Source organism: Apaloderma vittatum, unplaced genomic scaffold (genome assembly GCF_000703405.1).
Source record: "Apaloderma vittatum isolate BGI_N311 unplaced genomic scaffold, ASM70340v1 scaffold2705, whole genome shotgun sequence".
NCBI lineage: Eukaryota > Metazoa > Chordata > Aves > Trogoniformes > Trogonidae > Apaloderma > Apaloderma vittatum.
In genome coordinates this window covers 68,454-86,297 of record NW_009718573.1, presented here as the reverse complement: position 1 = coordinate 86,297, position 17,844 = coordinate 68,454, and the positions used below count along the sequence as shown (strand labels likewise).

Below are 17,844 nucleotides of genomic sequence, written 5' to 3'. Positions count from 1 at the left end.
CTGGTGCCGCTCGGGCTCCCCTGTCCCAGCCAATAGCGAGGCTGAGCACGTGTGCTCACATGGTGCATGCATACACACACTGTATGTGTAAATATAATTATATATGCATGTGTGTGTGTGTGTACGTGGCCATCTACATAGATAAATACAGAAAACACAGGACGCTCACAAACACGGACTGCACCAATGGCCCGACCGTGTTTTGCCTTTCTGGCTGGTCAGGAGGAAAGCTCATTTGTGGAATACGTGTCCATAAATACACCTTTATGCAATATGGATGCCTCCAGTAGCTGGTTTTTGATGCTCGGTCTGTGCGCTTGCTGGTCTCACATCCCCGGTTTCTGCAGTCCCCAGCACAGGGGGATGTGAGTCTTGTGTGGCTCCATTCCAGTTGCTGGTGCTCAGCCTTGCTCCTGCACACCCACATGCTCACACTGTGGATCCTCCCAGTAGCCTTAGACGTTCACCATATTCAATAACTGATGCCTTGACCCCCTGGCCTCCCTGTTACTTCACATGCAAACACATGCAAATGAGTCTTTCTGATACCTGGTGGAGACTTAAAACCCACCAGTAGCTGCCCCTTGCATCCCAGAGGGTCTCATGTGGCTGGGACCTGTTTCCTCCAGTAACCAACTGTCACACAGTCACAGAACGGTTGGAATTGGAAGGCACCTCTAGAGGTCATCTAGTCCAACCCCCCTGCTAAAGCAGGATTGCCTAGAGCACATCACACAGGACTGCATCAAGGCAGTTTTTGAAAGTCTCCAAAGACAGAGACTCCACAACCTCCCTGGGCAGCCTGTGCCAGTGCTCTGTCACTCTCACAGTGAAAAAGTTCTTCCTTATATTTAGATGAAACTTCCTATGTTCCAGGCTCCATCCTGCCTGCACCCAACCTTTAGATATTTACAGACATTGAGAGAGTCTCCTCTCAGTCTCCTCCAGGCTAAGAAGTCCATCCCAACTCTCTCAACCTTTCCTCTTAAGAGGGATGCTCCAGTCCTCCAGCCACCTTTGTTGCCCTCCACTGGACTCTCTTCAATAGTTCCCTGGTCTCTCTTGAGCTGGGGACCCAGAACTGAACACAGTATTCCAGATGTGGCCTCGCCAGGGCAGAGTAGAGGGGAGAGGATGACCTTACTTCACCTACTGGCCACACTCTAAGTGCAGCCCAGGATACCATTGGCCTTCTTGGCAACAAGGGCACATTGCTGACTCAGAGTTAACTTACTGTCTACCAATAAGTCAGACCCTGTGGTCCTCTCAGTGACTGCCTCGGACTGGTGGCTGCTGTGGCACATGGCTCCCAAGCTTCTTCTACTCCTAGTCCAGCCAAACCGTGCAAGCAAAGATGTGGTCCTTTCACCTAGTCTTCAAAGGTTTTTACTGTATTGTATGCTTTCTGGGGTAGAGTGAAAGCATACTCCAGTCTGAGCAGGGCCCCAAGGCAGTCTTTTGTTTGCCAGTTCTAAGCAGCTAACATACTGCACCAAAGCGTGGGGAAACAGGCTTTCTTGAAGCATTGCTCACGAGCAATTACAAACACTGATACACCCCCCACAAAACCTGCATGCACCCCAATCTCCCCAGTTTCTGGCAGCACAGACAAGGGTACCCTGTGACTCAGGATCCCCTTTCCAGTTGCAGGCACTCAGACCTCCAAGTACATGCACACAGCTGGAGCCTGCTGCCTGGGAGTTCGAAATGAAATTTAAGGAGAAGACAGGACAGACTGTGGACAGAGAAGTGTCCTGAGGAGCAATCTGTTTCAAGTGACCCACCCCTTTTCTTACCCTATGTTTACCAGTGGTTATTCTTCCTCGAACCACATTGATTCACCTTTTCCTGGCCTTCCTGAAGCACCTCATAATAAGTTTTGTGCCATCCTGAAGTGTTCTTCTAATGAGCCCCATTCCTCTGTAGGCAGAACCCCCCTGTCAGACTGCAAGGTCACCCGGGAGCCTCTCCCTTCTCTGTAGGTGGGGAGTTTCCTCCTTGGACAAGCTGGTGACAGCCCTGGGGGGAGCCAGGTCAGGGTGCTCAGTTTTCTGCAGTTACTTTATTTGGTTTCCCACACTGTTGCAGCTCCTCTGTGCTCCTTTGTGCTTGTGGTGATGAGCCTTTAAATCACACAACTTCACAGTTTGTATAATGGAAAGGAGAGCTCATTTACCTGCTGGTATTAAGTCATTTGTGTTGCATTAACACCACCGGCGCCTTGTTAGGTTAATTATTGTAATGGGATGTTTAGATAAACGAGGAGGTTAGGCTTTTCTGGCAGGAAGATGTTTGCTTCAGTGCTAGTACAATTACCTAACCCTAGGGATTTGGACATTTGTGAGGTGGTTGAGGCCCTGATAATGCTGCAGGAGAGAACTATGCTGTAAAAATAGTAAATCAGTGGAGTATGGTACTGTGTATATATTAGAGCATATATATGTCTCCCACTCTTTACATGTATCAACTAGTGAATAAATTGTGCAGTTTGGTTTATTAGAGGGCCATGTTTAAAGTGTATTTTCTTGGGAACTACTCCAGAATCATAGCTTGTCTGCTAGACACAAGAGTCTTGAGATTTCAAGTAACAAAAGAGCAAAGGAATTTATGAAAATAGTTCTCTTTGTAGGAAGCCTCTTTGATTTTTCAAGAATTAGAAGTGCTAACTCCTTGTGTAGAATTTTTGCATAAATGCGTGGATTTTTGTCATGATATTAGTGTAGTTGGGTCTAAACTGAACTCATCAAAGTGAAGAGTGTTAGAACTCTCACATAAGCTCCATGTACTGTGGTTGTTCAATGGAAGCCTTTGTCAAACACCCTACCTTACTTGTAAGTCTGTCTTTACAAATAGGATTTTATGATACAGCAAAAAAATCGGTATGATGCGTTACTTAATTGATTACAAAACATTTAACTTGAAGTTTATTAGCTTTACATCTAATAAAGAATTAAGGAATCCTGAGTTGGAAGAAGCACTTTTCCCTGTATTTCGTACCATCTGAAGTCATCTATTCTGCAGGGCTACTTGCCAATAAAAAACAATGGAATTAAGAAGTCATTCCAGTATTTTTTTAAAGTTTAGTTGATGATTAGGGAAGAAAGTGCATATAGTTCAAGTTTAATGGGAATGTTTTTATTTTTCTTTAAGGAATTACCTACGGTTCTGCTTATTCATCAGATGGACAGACATGAAGGTGCATGGACGATATTACCATTAATGAGAGAGTAAGTGTAATGAATGCTAGTTATTTTCACATTTTTTTGTAACCAAGGATATAAATTTTAATTACTCAGACCTCTTTTTTTTTCAGAAGCAAAGCTTCTGAATGAGAGTTGCAGTCTTATCTTTTAACTTTCTTACTCTGCTTTTTCTTGGTTTTCTAAAGCAATTCTCTGTCAAATTTCATTCGATCAGAGAAAGCTATTTTAAATTAAAGAACAACAATAGTTTAACTGAACAACTACCTTCTTCAAATCGTTGTGGTTTTAAAATCCTTGAGGTAGTAAACTAGTCAAAAGAAATACTTTTTTAAAATGTATATTTCCCTATTTGTTCCCCACTTTTCACTGTGTAAAGTGGGAGTATTTCAGAACTTTTGACCTTTCAGATTACTTGGCTGAATGAAGTGGATAAATACTTTTAAAAAACCAGATGATAATAGCTGTTTGGGGCTTCTGTCTTTTATTACTTACAGTGTTTCTAAGAGGTGGTATGCCTCTATAGTGAAAGGGTGTAGTTTTCAACACCTTTTTAAAATCTTATATGACCAGTTTTAATCTTATTACAGTCAGAGAAGACAAGTGATCTCAAATATCTTTTTTTCTTAGCTTATGCAGATGGCTTCAGGGAAGATATTTTGCTTTTCCATGATAATGTGTTACAAAATATCCTGAAGCAATGATTCTTATTTCAGAAAGTTCTGAAGTTCCATGGTCCTGAAGGACCAGAACTTGTATTTGAAATTGATGCCAGAGGCTCTGCAGCCTCTTGAGGTTTGGTTTAGTTAATATAATTTTAGGCACTCAGAAGGATGTTTTTGTTCTAGTTTGAGGGTTTTGCATTGAAGAAGTTGCAGGAGAGGATGCTTTTCCTTCTGCTTTCTATTGCTTTCTCTGTATATAGAAACATGAAAATAGTGCTTATATAGGAGCTATCTTTGAGACACGTGTAAACTGTGGAAAGAAGCAAAAGGAGAATTAAAGTAAACTAAAACCTCGAAGATGATCTTGCAACTATCAGTCATCTTTGTTTTTCCTTCTTAACTCTTGTTTCAATGACCTAGTGATTCCTCTCTGAACTAGTTATGCCTCGGTGACGGGGTTTACAGATACAGGTCTTACAAGGCAGTAAAACTCAGAAGCAAAAATACAAATGCTCATTTGTATGATAAAGCAGAAGAAAATTCTTCATAAGTCAAAAGAGGACTGTTAAGTAGAGGATTTCCATCTTGGGAATTCTGGATTGTTAATTTCCTTATGTCTACTGCTTCACTTACTGTTTCTGGCAGAACAGAGACTTGGAGTAATTTAGAAGTATGTCAGTGTTGTGAGGCTTGTACAAGTTAGTTTTCTCAATGGACAGAAGAGGAGGAAGGAAGATCAGCCCATTCTGTAGCAGAATTGTGATAAAAGATATATTCTTATCTGAAAACTGCTTTCAGAAGAATGGCTTTCCTTGGTTCTGTAGATGTAGCATTTTTAAGAAGGTCTCTAAAGAGTTACGACAATTCTTAATCTTTAGTTCTTGAGCACAGGTTAACTTGGACAAAATACTTCATTTCAGAAGATGAAACTATAAGACAACAGTTGATGTCCTGTGATACAGTACCCCTACTGTCTCCAGAAGGCCCACTATACTTCTCAGTTGCCATGTTCATTAAGCAGAGAAGAAATCCCTTTTTTAAATTATGACCCCAAAACTGAATCTTACCTGAGTATCTCTGATAGGCTCCTTGCACTCTAAACTCCAAATTTGTATGCAATGAGGTCTACATAAGACTCTCTGAAGGCCTTAAATACTTAGCGTTGAAAATCATTCTGTTTGTCCATCAATAACAGATGAACAGATCCTTCTTTTTAGGAGGTTGTATGTGCCGTGTTCACAAGCTGCAATAATGCTTTTTGCGGGGGGTGTCATTCCAGTGTTTTCTCCTGCTCTTCCCCCACCTGCTTTCATGGAAATCCAGATATTTGTCTCCTACAGTTCTAGCTGAGCACTAAAGTGTAAAAGAAAAGACTTCAGTCTTCACAGGGCATTGAATACCATACATATTTAAAAACATAAGGATACCTGATACCTTTTCTGTACTTGTTTGGCAAGTTTTAGAAGGAACAGCTAGGAAATGTCTTTCCCAGCTGATTCTATCTTGTTTGCTTGTCTGAAGGGCAAGAAGTTGCCCAGATTTTGGTGTTGAGTAGGCAACAAGTGTATTATTTTATGAACTAAAAAGATGAATGGATCATGAGTTCTTCTGGTTATTATAGCTTAGCATATTAAGTGTCATAAGCAGAAAGTAGTGAATAATCAAATACCATTGCAAGACACAGAGGAGAGGTAGCTTTATAGGAAAATGACTGTTGTGGTTTTACCACCAGCTGGCAACTAATCACCATGCAGCTGTTTGGTCACTCCCCTCAGTGGGACTGGAGGAGAGAGTCAGAAGAGTGAAAGTGAGAAAACTTGTGGTTGAAATAAAGACAGTTTAACAGGTAAAGTAAAAGCCACCCACAAAAGCAAACCAAAACAAGGAATTCATTCACCACTCCCCATGGGCAGGCAGGTGTTCAGCTATCTCCAGGAAAGCAGGACTCCAGCATGCACAAGGATTACTTGGGAAGACAAAGGCCATCACTCCAGATGTCTTTTTTTCCTTTTTCCCACAGCTTTATATGCTGGTCATGACATCATATGGTATGGACTGTCCCTTTGGTCAGTTGGGGTCAGCTGTCCTGGCTGCGTCCCCTCCCAACACCTTGTGCACCCCCAGCCTACTCACTGGTGGGGTCGGGGTGAGAAGCAGAAAAGGCCTTGACCCTGTGTAAGTGCTGCTCAGCCATAACTAAACCTCCCCTGTGTTACCAACACTGTTTCCAGCACAAATCCAAAACAGCCCCATACAAGCTACCGTGAAGAAAGTTAGCTACTCCAGCCAAAATCAGCATGATGACTTGTCCCAGATCCAAAAAGATTGAACTAGTTTAGCACCTGGCAACCTTCTGGTCCTTCTTGCTTATGGTTAAAAGAGCTGCAGAAGAAGGTATCACATGTTCTAGCACAAGTATTTCTCAGATGGAGAGTTTGGGATTTTTATGCATTTTCATGATTGTTGCAATGGTGGTAGATGCCCAACAGTGAGGCTTCTTGGAAGAAAGCTGTGGTACAGAGGGGAAGGTAACTTAAAATGCTCTCCATAAATTTCTGAAGTCATAGGTGGTTATTAGACTTGTAGTACTTTTCTGACTGGACACTCTAGGTATCTCTGTTCCTTCTTTCTGGAATAATTGGTGCTATATAAATAGGTAGAAGCAGAGGCAGTATCTATCTATTCACTGTCGTCCTTTGGTATGTAATTCTTAAGTAATAAAAGTTGATTTCTTTGTAAATAAATACTTGATTGCAAAGTACTTATATTTGGGGAATGTGTGTTAAATTTATCATTCTGTTCATAAGTCAGTTTATTAGTAAAATGTTATTTTCTTTTGTTAGCTTCTCTGTTACCTATGGTAGGAACTCCTCATGGATTTTCTTCTGTGAAGAAGATACAAGAATACAAGTTGTAAAGCTACTAGAAACACTTGGAAGATTTGATGAATCTAAGGTGAAATAAAAAATCAGATATTTGACTTTCTGTTGAATGTGCTTGAGCGGGTTTTTAGATGAAACATGTGGAATCATTTTAAGTACAAAATTATCAATAGGGGATTTTAGATTTCCTGGTTACGGAGCAGTTTCTGTGTTCCAGAATTTAATTTGATACCACTGCCTGGATGGCTCATAGCTCCAAACATTGGAAAAGATGTATCCAAACACCTTAAAAAGGGGAGACAGATTTCTGTTGCTAAGGCTGAGAGTGAGTAAGGTATTTAACATGAAGCAGCATGAGCACCTTTCTAGCTGTTGAAGAACTGTTAAAATTGAGCAGAGAAAAGATTCTTTCTGTGGATAGCCTGGAAATGATGTAACATCAGTAAAAAAGATGAATATAGTCTACTGTGTGGTCCCTGCTCCCCATTTTCCTTTCTTTCATCAGTTCTGATTATCGTCAGACAGAATGACTGATGTTAATTTGACTTGACTGCCTCTGATCTAATGCAGTAGGGTATTTTATTTGCATTCTGTTTCTGAACTGTCTTGATGATAAGACAGTTTTCTTTACCTGCTGGAAAAGAAACAACACCAGAAGACTTGCAGAACAAAAGACAAGTGCAGTCACCAAGGAACAAAGTAAATTTGGAAATGCAACTGAAAGCTGTTGATACTCAGAATTTGCAGTGTTCAGAAAAAAATTCAGCTTGATGTCTGTCCTTTGTCTGGAACAAAAGAAGCCAAAATCTCCTGTGCTAAATATCGTTTGCCTCTTTATTTGTTACCTTGACTAAGTGTTGAACTCTGCTTCAGGTCTCACTTTAGCATATTTACTTCCCTTGCAGGCACATGTCCTTGTTGTGTTTTCTCACAAATCTTTTCTAGAGTGGTAATAATAATAATTCAGAGATCTTCTGTTTTTGTAAACACTCTGTCTTCAAAATGGCTGACTGAATATATTCAGGCCTTTATAATGTCGATTCATTTCTGTTTCAGAAACACCTACCTCCAACTGATGTTCTCAGAACAGAAATATAATAAGTTTTGTCCTAGATGCTGCTCTCATGCCCATTTTAACCTCTCTTTTGCATTATATGTCAATTCTGTTACAATAACAAATTATGTCCTGACTTGCATTAAAAGGGAAATAAAATGTTTTGGGTTTGTGCATAGTAATTGTCGTCTTAGTGTAACAGCCCATAACTGATTCCTTATATACAATGGTAGTCCACCAGGCACCAAATTTAAGATGAGTTAGACCAGAATGAGCTTTTATTCATTTTAAAGTGCCAGCAGTCTGCATAATAATAAGCTGGCATACATTACTCACAATAAAAGGTCTGCAAGGGGCATGTGAATAGATGATGAATCTGCACCATTACAATCAGGATACGTAGAGATTATTAACAGAACTATTGAGACCGATACAAATGTAATAATGAGTGAAAACAGATGCTTGAAAGCATCGTAAGACACTGGAGTAATGTTGAGAGAATGACCTGCATTGATAACCAAGGACATTACTGACTGCAGTAAAACTAGAAGACAGTGAGGAGTATCTCATTTACATGCAGAGCTCAATGTGAACACTCAGAAGGGGAATTATATCGGAACATCAGGAAACACTTTTTTACTGTGAGGGTGACTGAGCATTGGCACAGGTTGCTTAAAGATGCTCTAGAGGCTCCGTTGTTGGAGATAACTCACAACCTGTCTGGACACGGTCCTGGGCAACCTGCTGTATAGGTGGCCCTGCTTAAGGAGAGGAAGGTAGACCATATGATCTCCAGAGGTCGCCTCCAACCTCAGCCCTTCTGTGATTCCATGTTTCAACAGCGGATGATTCAACCTGTGCTTTCATAATGAAAGACAGCAGGAAGGTTAAACCAGATTCTGTGTGCCTCTCCTCTTCCAGCAGGAAGATAGACTGCAGCCCTGGAGATAGCCAGAATTAGTAAACCAAGCTGATAGACAGCAATGACTTAGTGTATTTTGATACCTAAAGGTTATAAAAGATCTGTCTAAAGAGCAGTTTGTCTTTGAGAACCATAAGAACTTGTAAGATGTTGCAGTGGGACACAGTAAGGATGTGGCAGCTGAAATCTGTCCTCTGTGTCACACAAAGTCTTAAGCAGATGAATTTGACACCCTTGTCTTGGTATTTGTGAGTAAGTGGATACAAAACTGAATGAGTAGAATCAACTTGATTAGCAAGTTAGTTAGGTAAAGTCATCTCTGCCCTCTGTGAGATGGAGGTGGTAGTAAGTTTTATTGTATCACATTCCTTCAGCTATTAAAGTCTTTAGAAGACTTTGGAGTGTTCTTACTAAAGGTAAGTAATTTTTTGAGAAGTGATCCAGTGGGTAGCAGTTATCCATAATGCAATAAATCACATTATTTTTTTTAATCTACATTTTTGCCTATATGCAATCTGATTACTATAATTCCTTAAGGAATTAAGTTTCTTTGCATATAACTGATTTATTTTTGTAAAGCCACCCTGTGCACATTGACTTGTCCTACATATCAGTGTAGTAAATAAGCAATGTTTTGAGCAAATAAGCTTAGAGAGCACTGGCTGTAGGCTGGAATACCTTCACTGTAATTTGTTGTTTAATATTGCTGGAAATAATAATATAAGAAAGCCTGAGGAGTCTATACATATGGGTTTAATTTTCTATGTTTTATAGAGAAAAGAAAGTAAGTTGTGGGGTTTTTTTAATCCATAGATTGCTTTAGTGAAAAAATCAGTATGCAAAATTAGGATAAGTAAAGTTGGGGTTTTTTTTACTCTGTAGCATAACCAAGTGGATGTCCAGAAAATAATTGTCTGCAAAATGTTACTATTTATTAACTGTTTCCGAAACAATGTGTTATTTATATTTCAAAGCCTTGGAGGACCTAAAAGAGTTTAAAATGGTGTGCGCAAATGCTTCTAAACAAATTATTTTGATTTTTTTCATCTTTCTGCATAAAAATTGGTATGTTTGCTGATTTTCTATTACCTCCCGACATTTTGCTTGAGTTTTTTAATCTTTCCAGTGAACACTGTGGAATCCTTCCAATAAAGGAAGGAGAAAACAGAGTCTGCTGGGACTGAAGGTGTAAGTCAAAGGTGAAGTAAGTAGGTATGAGGCAGCAACTTCTATAAAGGTGGTTTAAAAAAAAAGACGGAAAAAAATTGCTACCCCTACCTTCTCCATGTATTGAGTAGTGTCCATTTTACTTTTGCTATTTCCTCAACAGATTGCTGAACATTTACCTCTCAGCCTCAGGAGACGCACGGGGGTTACAGAGGCAAACAAATTTTCAGCATTTGTGTTGCCTGTAGAAGTCATTAGTCAAGCACAAGATACATTCAGTTTAGTTTTACTGCGAGTAGCTGATCAAAGTAGCTTTGACTCAGTGTATGGCAAGACAAACATCCCTGGTAGCTCCTTTGATTGCATTTTGGGGAGCGAGGTTGAGCCCTGGCTGGAAGGTGGGGAGGGTTGCCAGGCTAAATGTCCTCTGGGGCAGCCACACTTGCATCCCCCTGCCAGGCTCAGCCGGTTGGTTTTGGCTGGAGGTGTCTCGTTGCTGCAGGCAGGCTTCTCTTCTGATGTTTGCTGACTCTGCTGTGCCCTGGCCAAATCTCACCTGTCGTTCCTCATCTACTCTGGGGAGCTATAAAATTCAGCTCAGTCTATATAGCAATATCTACTTGAGGTTAGAAAGATGGCTACTGAGACATAAGATCCTCGTGGGATTAGACTGGATTTTTTTGGCTGCCATGTTTCTACAGTACTTCTGCTTGAATATTTTCCCTTTTGTATTGAATTGTGTGTAAATTTATGTGACGTGCATGAACCGTACTAATGCCTTCAAGGCTTTTTTATTGCTGCTGATAGCTGCCCCATTAAAAGAGAGGAAAAAATCCTATGGCAGGGAGTGTGGAGAAAGAGAATCTTCTGTGAAAAAAACAGTCGACCTGAGTTTGAATCTATTTTAGTGATGCTTTGTCAGGTGTTGATAAGTTCTCAGGGAAAAGAAAAGCCTGAAATACTGTCATAATGCAAAGAGCCTCTCATCATTAAGATGATTCAGAATTCTGATTTGCCATTTGTACTTGTGGGCCTGAAAAGCATATATAAAAAAATTTTATATATATATACACATATATTCTTGTTTCCCTTTGTTACAGTCCTTATTCTGCAAATACTTGGGGGTATGCCTGATATATATCTGTTCTAAACAGAAAGATTGCTGACAGTAATGTTAAAGAAGTGGTATTTAAGTCTTAATTATTTTCCTATACAGCAGTCAGTAGCGAATTCTTAAATACTGTTATTTAAAATTAATAATCCTACTACTTAATAATTTTCTACTTTACAAATGCATACTTGGGACCTTAGTAATTTTAACTGTTTTGAAGATCAAAGTATTGAAAAAGTATTTGCTTTTTAAGTTCCCTAGCATGGAAGAGGCTAGACAGATGGAGATCCAAAATAGATATATGTAAAGTTCCTGAATGCAATGCTTTTGAGCGTCTTGTCTGGTTGGTAGTCAGTTTGGGTGGCCAAACACTGGAACGCGTTGCCCGGAGAGGTTGTGGAGTGTATTCAAACGATGATTTGGGCAGAGTCCTGGGCAACCTGCTCTGACTGACCCTGCTTGAGCACAGGGGTTGGACTAAACCATCCCAAGAGGCCCCTTCCAACTTCAGCCCTTCTGTGATTCCGGGATTCAGTGATCTTTGAACAGATGGAATCCAGGGCATACGCTGGAGTTTGCAAATACAGTATGTATTTGAATTCAGATAACTGCCTTTTGTTTCAAGTATGATTGGTACATTATTGTCAGCAATAGCTTCAGTTAGTTTTTGTTTCAGATTTGCTTTACTCGGCATGAATGCAGTCATCATATGCACTAAAAGGATGCTGTTAGATGAACAAAATTGTTTCCTATATTCCTTTACAGGAGTGGTTTTTAGGTAAAGCATTATATGATGAAGAATCTACAATAATTCACCATTATGCCTTTGCTGAAAACCCTACAGTCTTTAAATTTCCAGATTTTGCTGCTGGTTGGGCACTTAGCATTCCACTTGTTAACAAGTAAGAATTGAATTTTTTATCACTTCGTGTTCATTGATAGTAATTAAGAACATTTAATTTATCCATTTTTTCCTAGATGCTAATCAATATTATTTAAATGAGTTATCATTTCATATGGATTAGTACTTTCTACAGAAGATGAAGGTCTTCCTGCAGTACCATTGAAGGTATTGCAGATCATGGAAAGTCAAATTTTACTTTTGAGATGCCTTTGAATTGAAGCTGCTCACTGCAGCTTAGCTGTGGCAGCCAGTTTGGGATGTACGTAACAAGTGCAGGCTGACCTCGCAGGGATTTGACTTCAGAGCCTACCATGAGCTTTTGCTGCTGCCATTTATATTACCAGCATCCCTGCTGATACATGTAAGTCTGCTTTAGTTTGAGAATCTAAGGCTCGTAGCAAGACATTCAACCATGCACGGTAATTTGCAACTAGCGCTGGGTGTGCCTACATAGACTCCCACTGGAAACTTACCCTGAAAATACTCCTTTGGTAGAATTCCATTTCTTACTTGTTACACACATTCCAAGCACAATTATTGTCAATAAACACTTAAGAATTCATTAGTGGACAGGGGTACAAAAATAGATTTCTTTATCATTGCTGTGTGTGTCATTTATTTTGCTTCACTCTTCTGCCTGCCTGAAAGTTAACGTCATGTCTTCTAGTTAATTGTTGTCCAGTACTAGTCGTGCAACTAGTTCAATACATCTCTTGTCATTTGAAAAATATGTTCTTCCCCAGAAAGTTGTTTTATTCCTGGATCTTAGAGGGACTGCAGTGGCCTCTAGAAGTGTTTTGCATGCTATAGAAAAAACCTAGATATTTCAGATTAGATTCTTAGTTTTTAAATAAGGTTGGAAAAGTTCATAGATTTTAGAAGTTGAATGCATTTTGCTGTGATTGATGTTTTCATGAATTGAAGGTGCCTAAATACTGCATTTTGGAATACACAGAGAGAGAATATTGTCTGAACTTTGAGATGCTGATCAATATCGAGCTTCAAATGCATTGCTGCTTTTAATCTGTTGAAAATGTTACGCCAGATTCCCCATCTATTCCAGATGAAAACTTTTTCCTTGGGCAGGAAGAATGTATCAAAATGTGTTTGCTGAAAAGTAATATTAACATCATCACACTGTGGTCAGTTAAAAAAACCCCACAACACAACTGATATGAAAAAGAAGTATAAGAAATATTAGTTGCTTCTTTGGGCAATAAATACAGAAGTGTGATTTTTTTTTTTTTTCCCTTTATAAGATGGTCAGTAATACCAGCCACACTTTGCTGTATACACCAGTGATTGATTTTTCTTTTTAATATGTTTTTATTAATTTTTTTTCCTTTAATTGTATAGGCTTGCAAAGAAGTTGAAAAGTGAACCACTGAAGTCAGACTTTACAATAGATTTAAAACATGAGGTAAGCAGTGATCTGATGAAAGAAAAAAATATCTCAAATCTATATATTTGAATGGTTATAAATGATAATAGAAATTGCAGATTTTTATTAGACATTGTTAAAAAGTTTGACTGTGATGACATTTAATCTTTCCCTTCCTTTAGTATTGCAATACTTTATATTTAAAGCATAGAAGAATTAATGACTAAAATTGCATTCATATATGAATACATACATGGTTTCATACAGTAAGATGTTTCCTAAGGCTTACTCTATAAGAAGAGAGCCTTCCAATTCTTGAAGCATAAGCCAACACAAATAATATCTCAGATGCTATCTAGCCTCACTCACTTTCTAAATCAAACTTAAGGGCTAAATATGATGGAATTTGGACTAAGTAGTCTGAGGAATCTAACCGTAGTGTAATCAGTCAACTCTGTAACTTGCAGCATGGAAGTCTGGGAACTTTTTTTTTGCTCTGCTTTTACTCTGCTAAAATGCAGCCACTATGTCTCTCAGAGAATGAGTTACCAGAAAGGAACATGAGAAGAAAAGAGTAGGGTGATCTGAAAGAACATCAGTGCTACTGTTTCTGAAGCTTTTTTTATTTTTTCTGCTTTCAAAATGTATGTGCGTAGGGTTTTTTACTGCCACCAGAGTGAACTCTTGAACTGAGGTAGAAGGGGAAGTGGAATCTGGAATAAGCTTGCTGATTTTGTCCTGAAATTATGAGTGATGTTGAATTCCTTTCAGATTTTTTAAACTCCTGAAAGTCAGCTGCAAATAGTGACCTAGAGAAGAAACCACCTTCCTTAAAACTACAGGTCTTTATTCTGTAGTGGTTATAAATACCTTCATTTCCAACATAAATCTACAGTATATTTATAGAGTATAAATCGATAGCATGTTTATATGAATTTGGTTTTGTGCCAACAGTATTCTTTCACATAATTCCTCCTCCTTGACTGATGGATTTCTCAAAAGCAGTTGGACCCCTTTCAGCTTTCATTTTTCTACATGAAACAAGCCAACAAGCTGTTTCTTTCCTCTTGTTCATTTTTCTAAATGCAAGACCTTGGGTTTCACACTGTTAATCTTCTGTTTGTAAGTTACCTCAAAGTCACTCATATATTCCCAATATTCCAGTCTGCTTCAGCACTGATGAAGCCTCTAAACATACCGTGTCATAAACATGTCATAAAAAAAATAATAAATCAGTAGTAGACAATTCTTTTATGTGCCACAGGTTGCTTAGTGAAAAACAATTGATCATTCAACTGGCAAAATGTGTTCCATCCCTTTCGTAATCTAGTAGCCGTTCTTTGCATATGTTTCATTTCAAATTTATCGCTATTGATAACCTACATCAGCCCTGTAGTTATTCTTTCTGCTCGGTCTTGTGACTCCCTAGAGACAGTTCCATTCCTCCTCATTTATTTTATAAATCATCATTTTCTCCTTAAATCATTTTTATCTCTACATCCTTCTTGTGTGAATCAAGATTGACAACAAATCAAAGGATATCATCTGTGGTCTTTATTGCGTGTAATGTTTAAATTTATGAAGGATGATAAATTTTTAGTTTGACAGAGCCTTAATAGCATGTACCTCTTTATTGTGCTTTGTATCAGGTATTTTTTTCACCCTACTACTTTCCAAGTCCCAATTTCTTCTATCTGTAACATTTGTATCACTTTCCATCTGGAAGCCTGTCTTGCAAATGTGGTCAAGAGTTTTTGTCATGCGGCTGCTCATTTGTAGATTGTTTTTTAGTCTTTGTTTTTTAGACTTTTTGGAACTACACAATATATCACAGTATCACAGAATGCTAGGGATTAGAAGGGACCTCAAAAGGTCATCTAGTCCAATCCCCCTGCCAGAGCAGGAACACCTAGGTGATGTTACACAGGAGGGCATCCAGGCGGGTATATATAGTGTATTCCCTGATGCTTACTCAAAACTGGAAGTGAATAATGGATGTTTTTTGGTTTATCTAACACAAAATTTTACCTTGGACTAAGACTACTTTTCTTGTCTTTTTTTCTGTATATCCATTTCCATTGTTTTAGGAACAGTCTGTTATCCTGTTCTATAACTCAAATTGGCACTTAAACGTCCTGAAATGTTACAGCTTCACATGACTTTCTATTGAAGATTTTACTATTCAGTGGGAAATCTTTGCACATTATGAACTTTTATAAATAATTTATGTATGTTAAGGTACAGTTGTTAAGTATTCTTTGTGCTGCAGGAGCATTGCTTCTTTGTTGGTTCATGTGATCAATGTTGATTCCGAATAGCTGAATTCTGAACTAACACAATCTTAAAAATGTAATGGAAGCTCTTTAGAAATCCCATCCCTTGCTGTTGGGCGGTCTTTCAGCTACAAGGCAGGGTCAAGAACTGCTTTCATCCCATAATGTGAATGTGGTGACAAGGCAAAAAAATAACCTTGCCTAAGATAACCGATGTGTGTTTATTGGTTGCTCCTTACCACGAGCGTATGTGTGTTACGTGTCACTTCCATAGTCCTCTGCTTCAAGCACTATCAACAGTATTTGTCTTAACTACTGCTCATGCTTATGCATTTTGTTCCCTACAGAATGGCCTTTCCCTTTACTACTTTGTTGAACTCACCTGTGATGTGGAGGTCATCAGTTTTCAGAAGCATTGCTAAAGCAGCAAATAAACAGACCCCTTAATAATGGCGAGGCTAAGGGAGATTAACACTTGTAAACCTCAAAACTTCTTGTATTGAAAGGACCTGCAGCTGAGCTGGTGGTTTAGCAAGTCACTGTGAGCTGAGCAGTAGAAGTGACCATGTTTGCACTCACAGTTCCCGGTCATCTGCATCTGCTCAGTAACAAGGATAAAGGCAGTAATTTAAACTCAGTTTGGTACAATCAGACTCACTGTTTTTACTTTGCTGTTGAGGTGAGGTAAGAGCACATGTGTAATTATGACAGCTCAGTTACGATCAGCAACTTGCTAAAAAGTCATCAGTTACTTGTATTCCAGTAGGTACCTGTACTTTACTGAAAATCATTCAGACCTGGAGGTTTAGGTTTCAAAAAAATTATTGTATTCTCAAGCCTGCCCCCAGTCCTAACAGGGCCTGTAACAAACTGACACTTACATGTTATTTCCTCTGAGTTCAAGAAATGGCTGTGTGCAGGTAGTTGGAATTTTCTGAGGATGCTGAAACCTAAATGAGATGGGCAGGGAAATAATCATCTATAACTCAGAAGTCTGTAACTGGTTTGGTGACTTGGGCTTGTCTAGACCATACTTAATGCTCTTGATTTGCACTGAGTTCTCTATGGACACTGAAGAAGGTAAATATTATGCCGTCTTAATAATAGCTCAATAATCACATTATTTGCTAAAAGAGAAACTGAATCCTGGCTCTGGGAGGAAGTTTAAAGGTAACAGTTCCTAAGTATACATAGAAGAGTGAAAAGGAGGCTCATTTTCATTGCCTTTGCTGTGTGCCGAGTCTGGACCCATACTGCAATGAAGCACTTCACTTGTTTTCCATGCAAAAGTCATCGGGAGTATGTGTAAATAACATGGGAAACTGGAACTAGAACTCAAGACTGATTTTCCTCCCTTGGAGGAGCCCCATTCCCTCTGTGCAGAGTTGAGTCGGGCTTTTCTTCACTGCACTGTCTTGTTGGTTCCATGAGTCTTCCTTTTAGCACAGTAGCTGAATTTCATGAGGTAGCACGGAGAGCGTCTGCCCCAGAATATCTGTGATTAGTTGATGTAGGCACCCTTTTGAAAACTGGAAGCTGTAACTTCTGAGTTAGGCGAAAGCAAACCTAGAGCCCAGATTTCCTACGTCTTGAGTATGTGTTCAGACAGCTCTTGTCCAAAGAGGCTTCCACATCTTTGGCCTGTCCTCGGGAGAGACTAAGCATTCAGAGTGGGGCACGTATTGTAAGTGCAGCTGGGAAGCTCTGAATCTACTTACTTACTGAGGTATTATTTTCTCTGTCTTAGATTTTTAAAAACATCATTTTGTTCTTGGAAGTTTCTGAGCAGCTTTATATGAAATGAAGTTAATCTTTTTAGCTGTTCTGAGGTGGGCACCCAGCGTAGGCCTTTCCTGTCTGAGTACTTAGTCTGGCAAGGTTATGATCAATGTAAAAGTAGGCAAGTCTAAGTCTTCTTGATGTGTCATGAAGTAGAGTTTGAAATATTACCATTTTTATTAATTATTTTTGTTAAGAATTGAATGTAAATACAAAGAATTGGGATTTTTTTTTACCTTAATCAAACATCACCAATCTGCTTCTTCCTGTTTATCTGTGATTTTTAGCTAGCTTTTTTTGTTGCTCCATTTAAAATGGAAAAGAGTCTGCTATAGGATAGCATATCTATTATATTATCATTCATTGTATTTTACAACTCCGCAGAGTTTCATTACTGATTCTGAGCATTTTAAAGTATCACCAGAGAATGGGTCTATTTTGAAAAGCTGAAAATTGCCAGATGGTGAAACAGGCCTAGCTATTCCAAATTATCAAAATAATTTTAA

The 17,844-nt window shown here is 39.0% G+C and overlaps 1 protein-coding gene across 1 annotated transcript in view; it reads left to right on the top strand.

Moving 5' to 3' along the window:
• The window catches only part of B3GALTL (beta 1,3-galactosyltransferase-like), a 59,812-nt gene that overhangs the window by 24,953 nt on the left and 17,015 nt on the right, over positions 1-17,844 (top strand). Inside the window, exons 5-8 of the mRNA XM_009870286.1 lie at positions 3,151-3,227; positions 6,709-6,820; positions 11,767-11,903; positions 13,262-13,325. Of these exons, the coding sequence (XP_009868588.1) occupies positions 3,151-3,227; positions 6,709-6,820; positions 11,767-11,903; positions 13,262-13,325 (390 nt within the window). The remainder of the gene's footprint in view (positions 1-3,150; positions 3,228-6,708; positions 6,821-11,766; positions 11,904-13,261; positions 13,326-17,844) is intronic.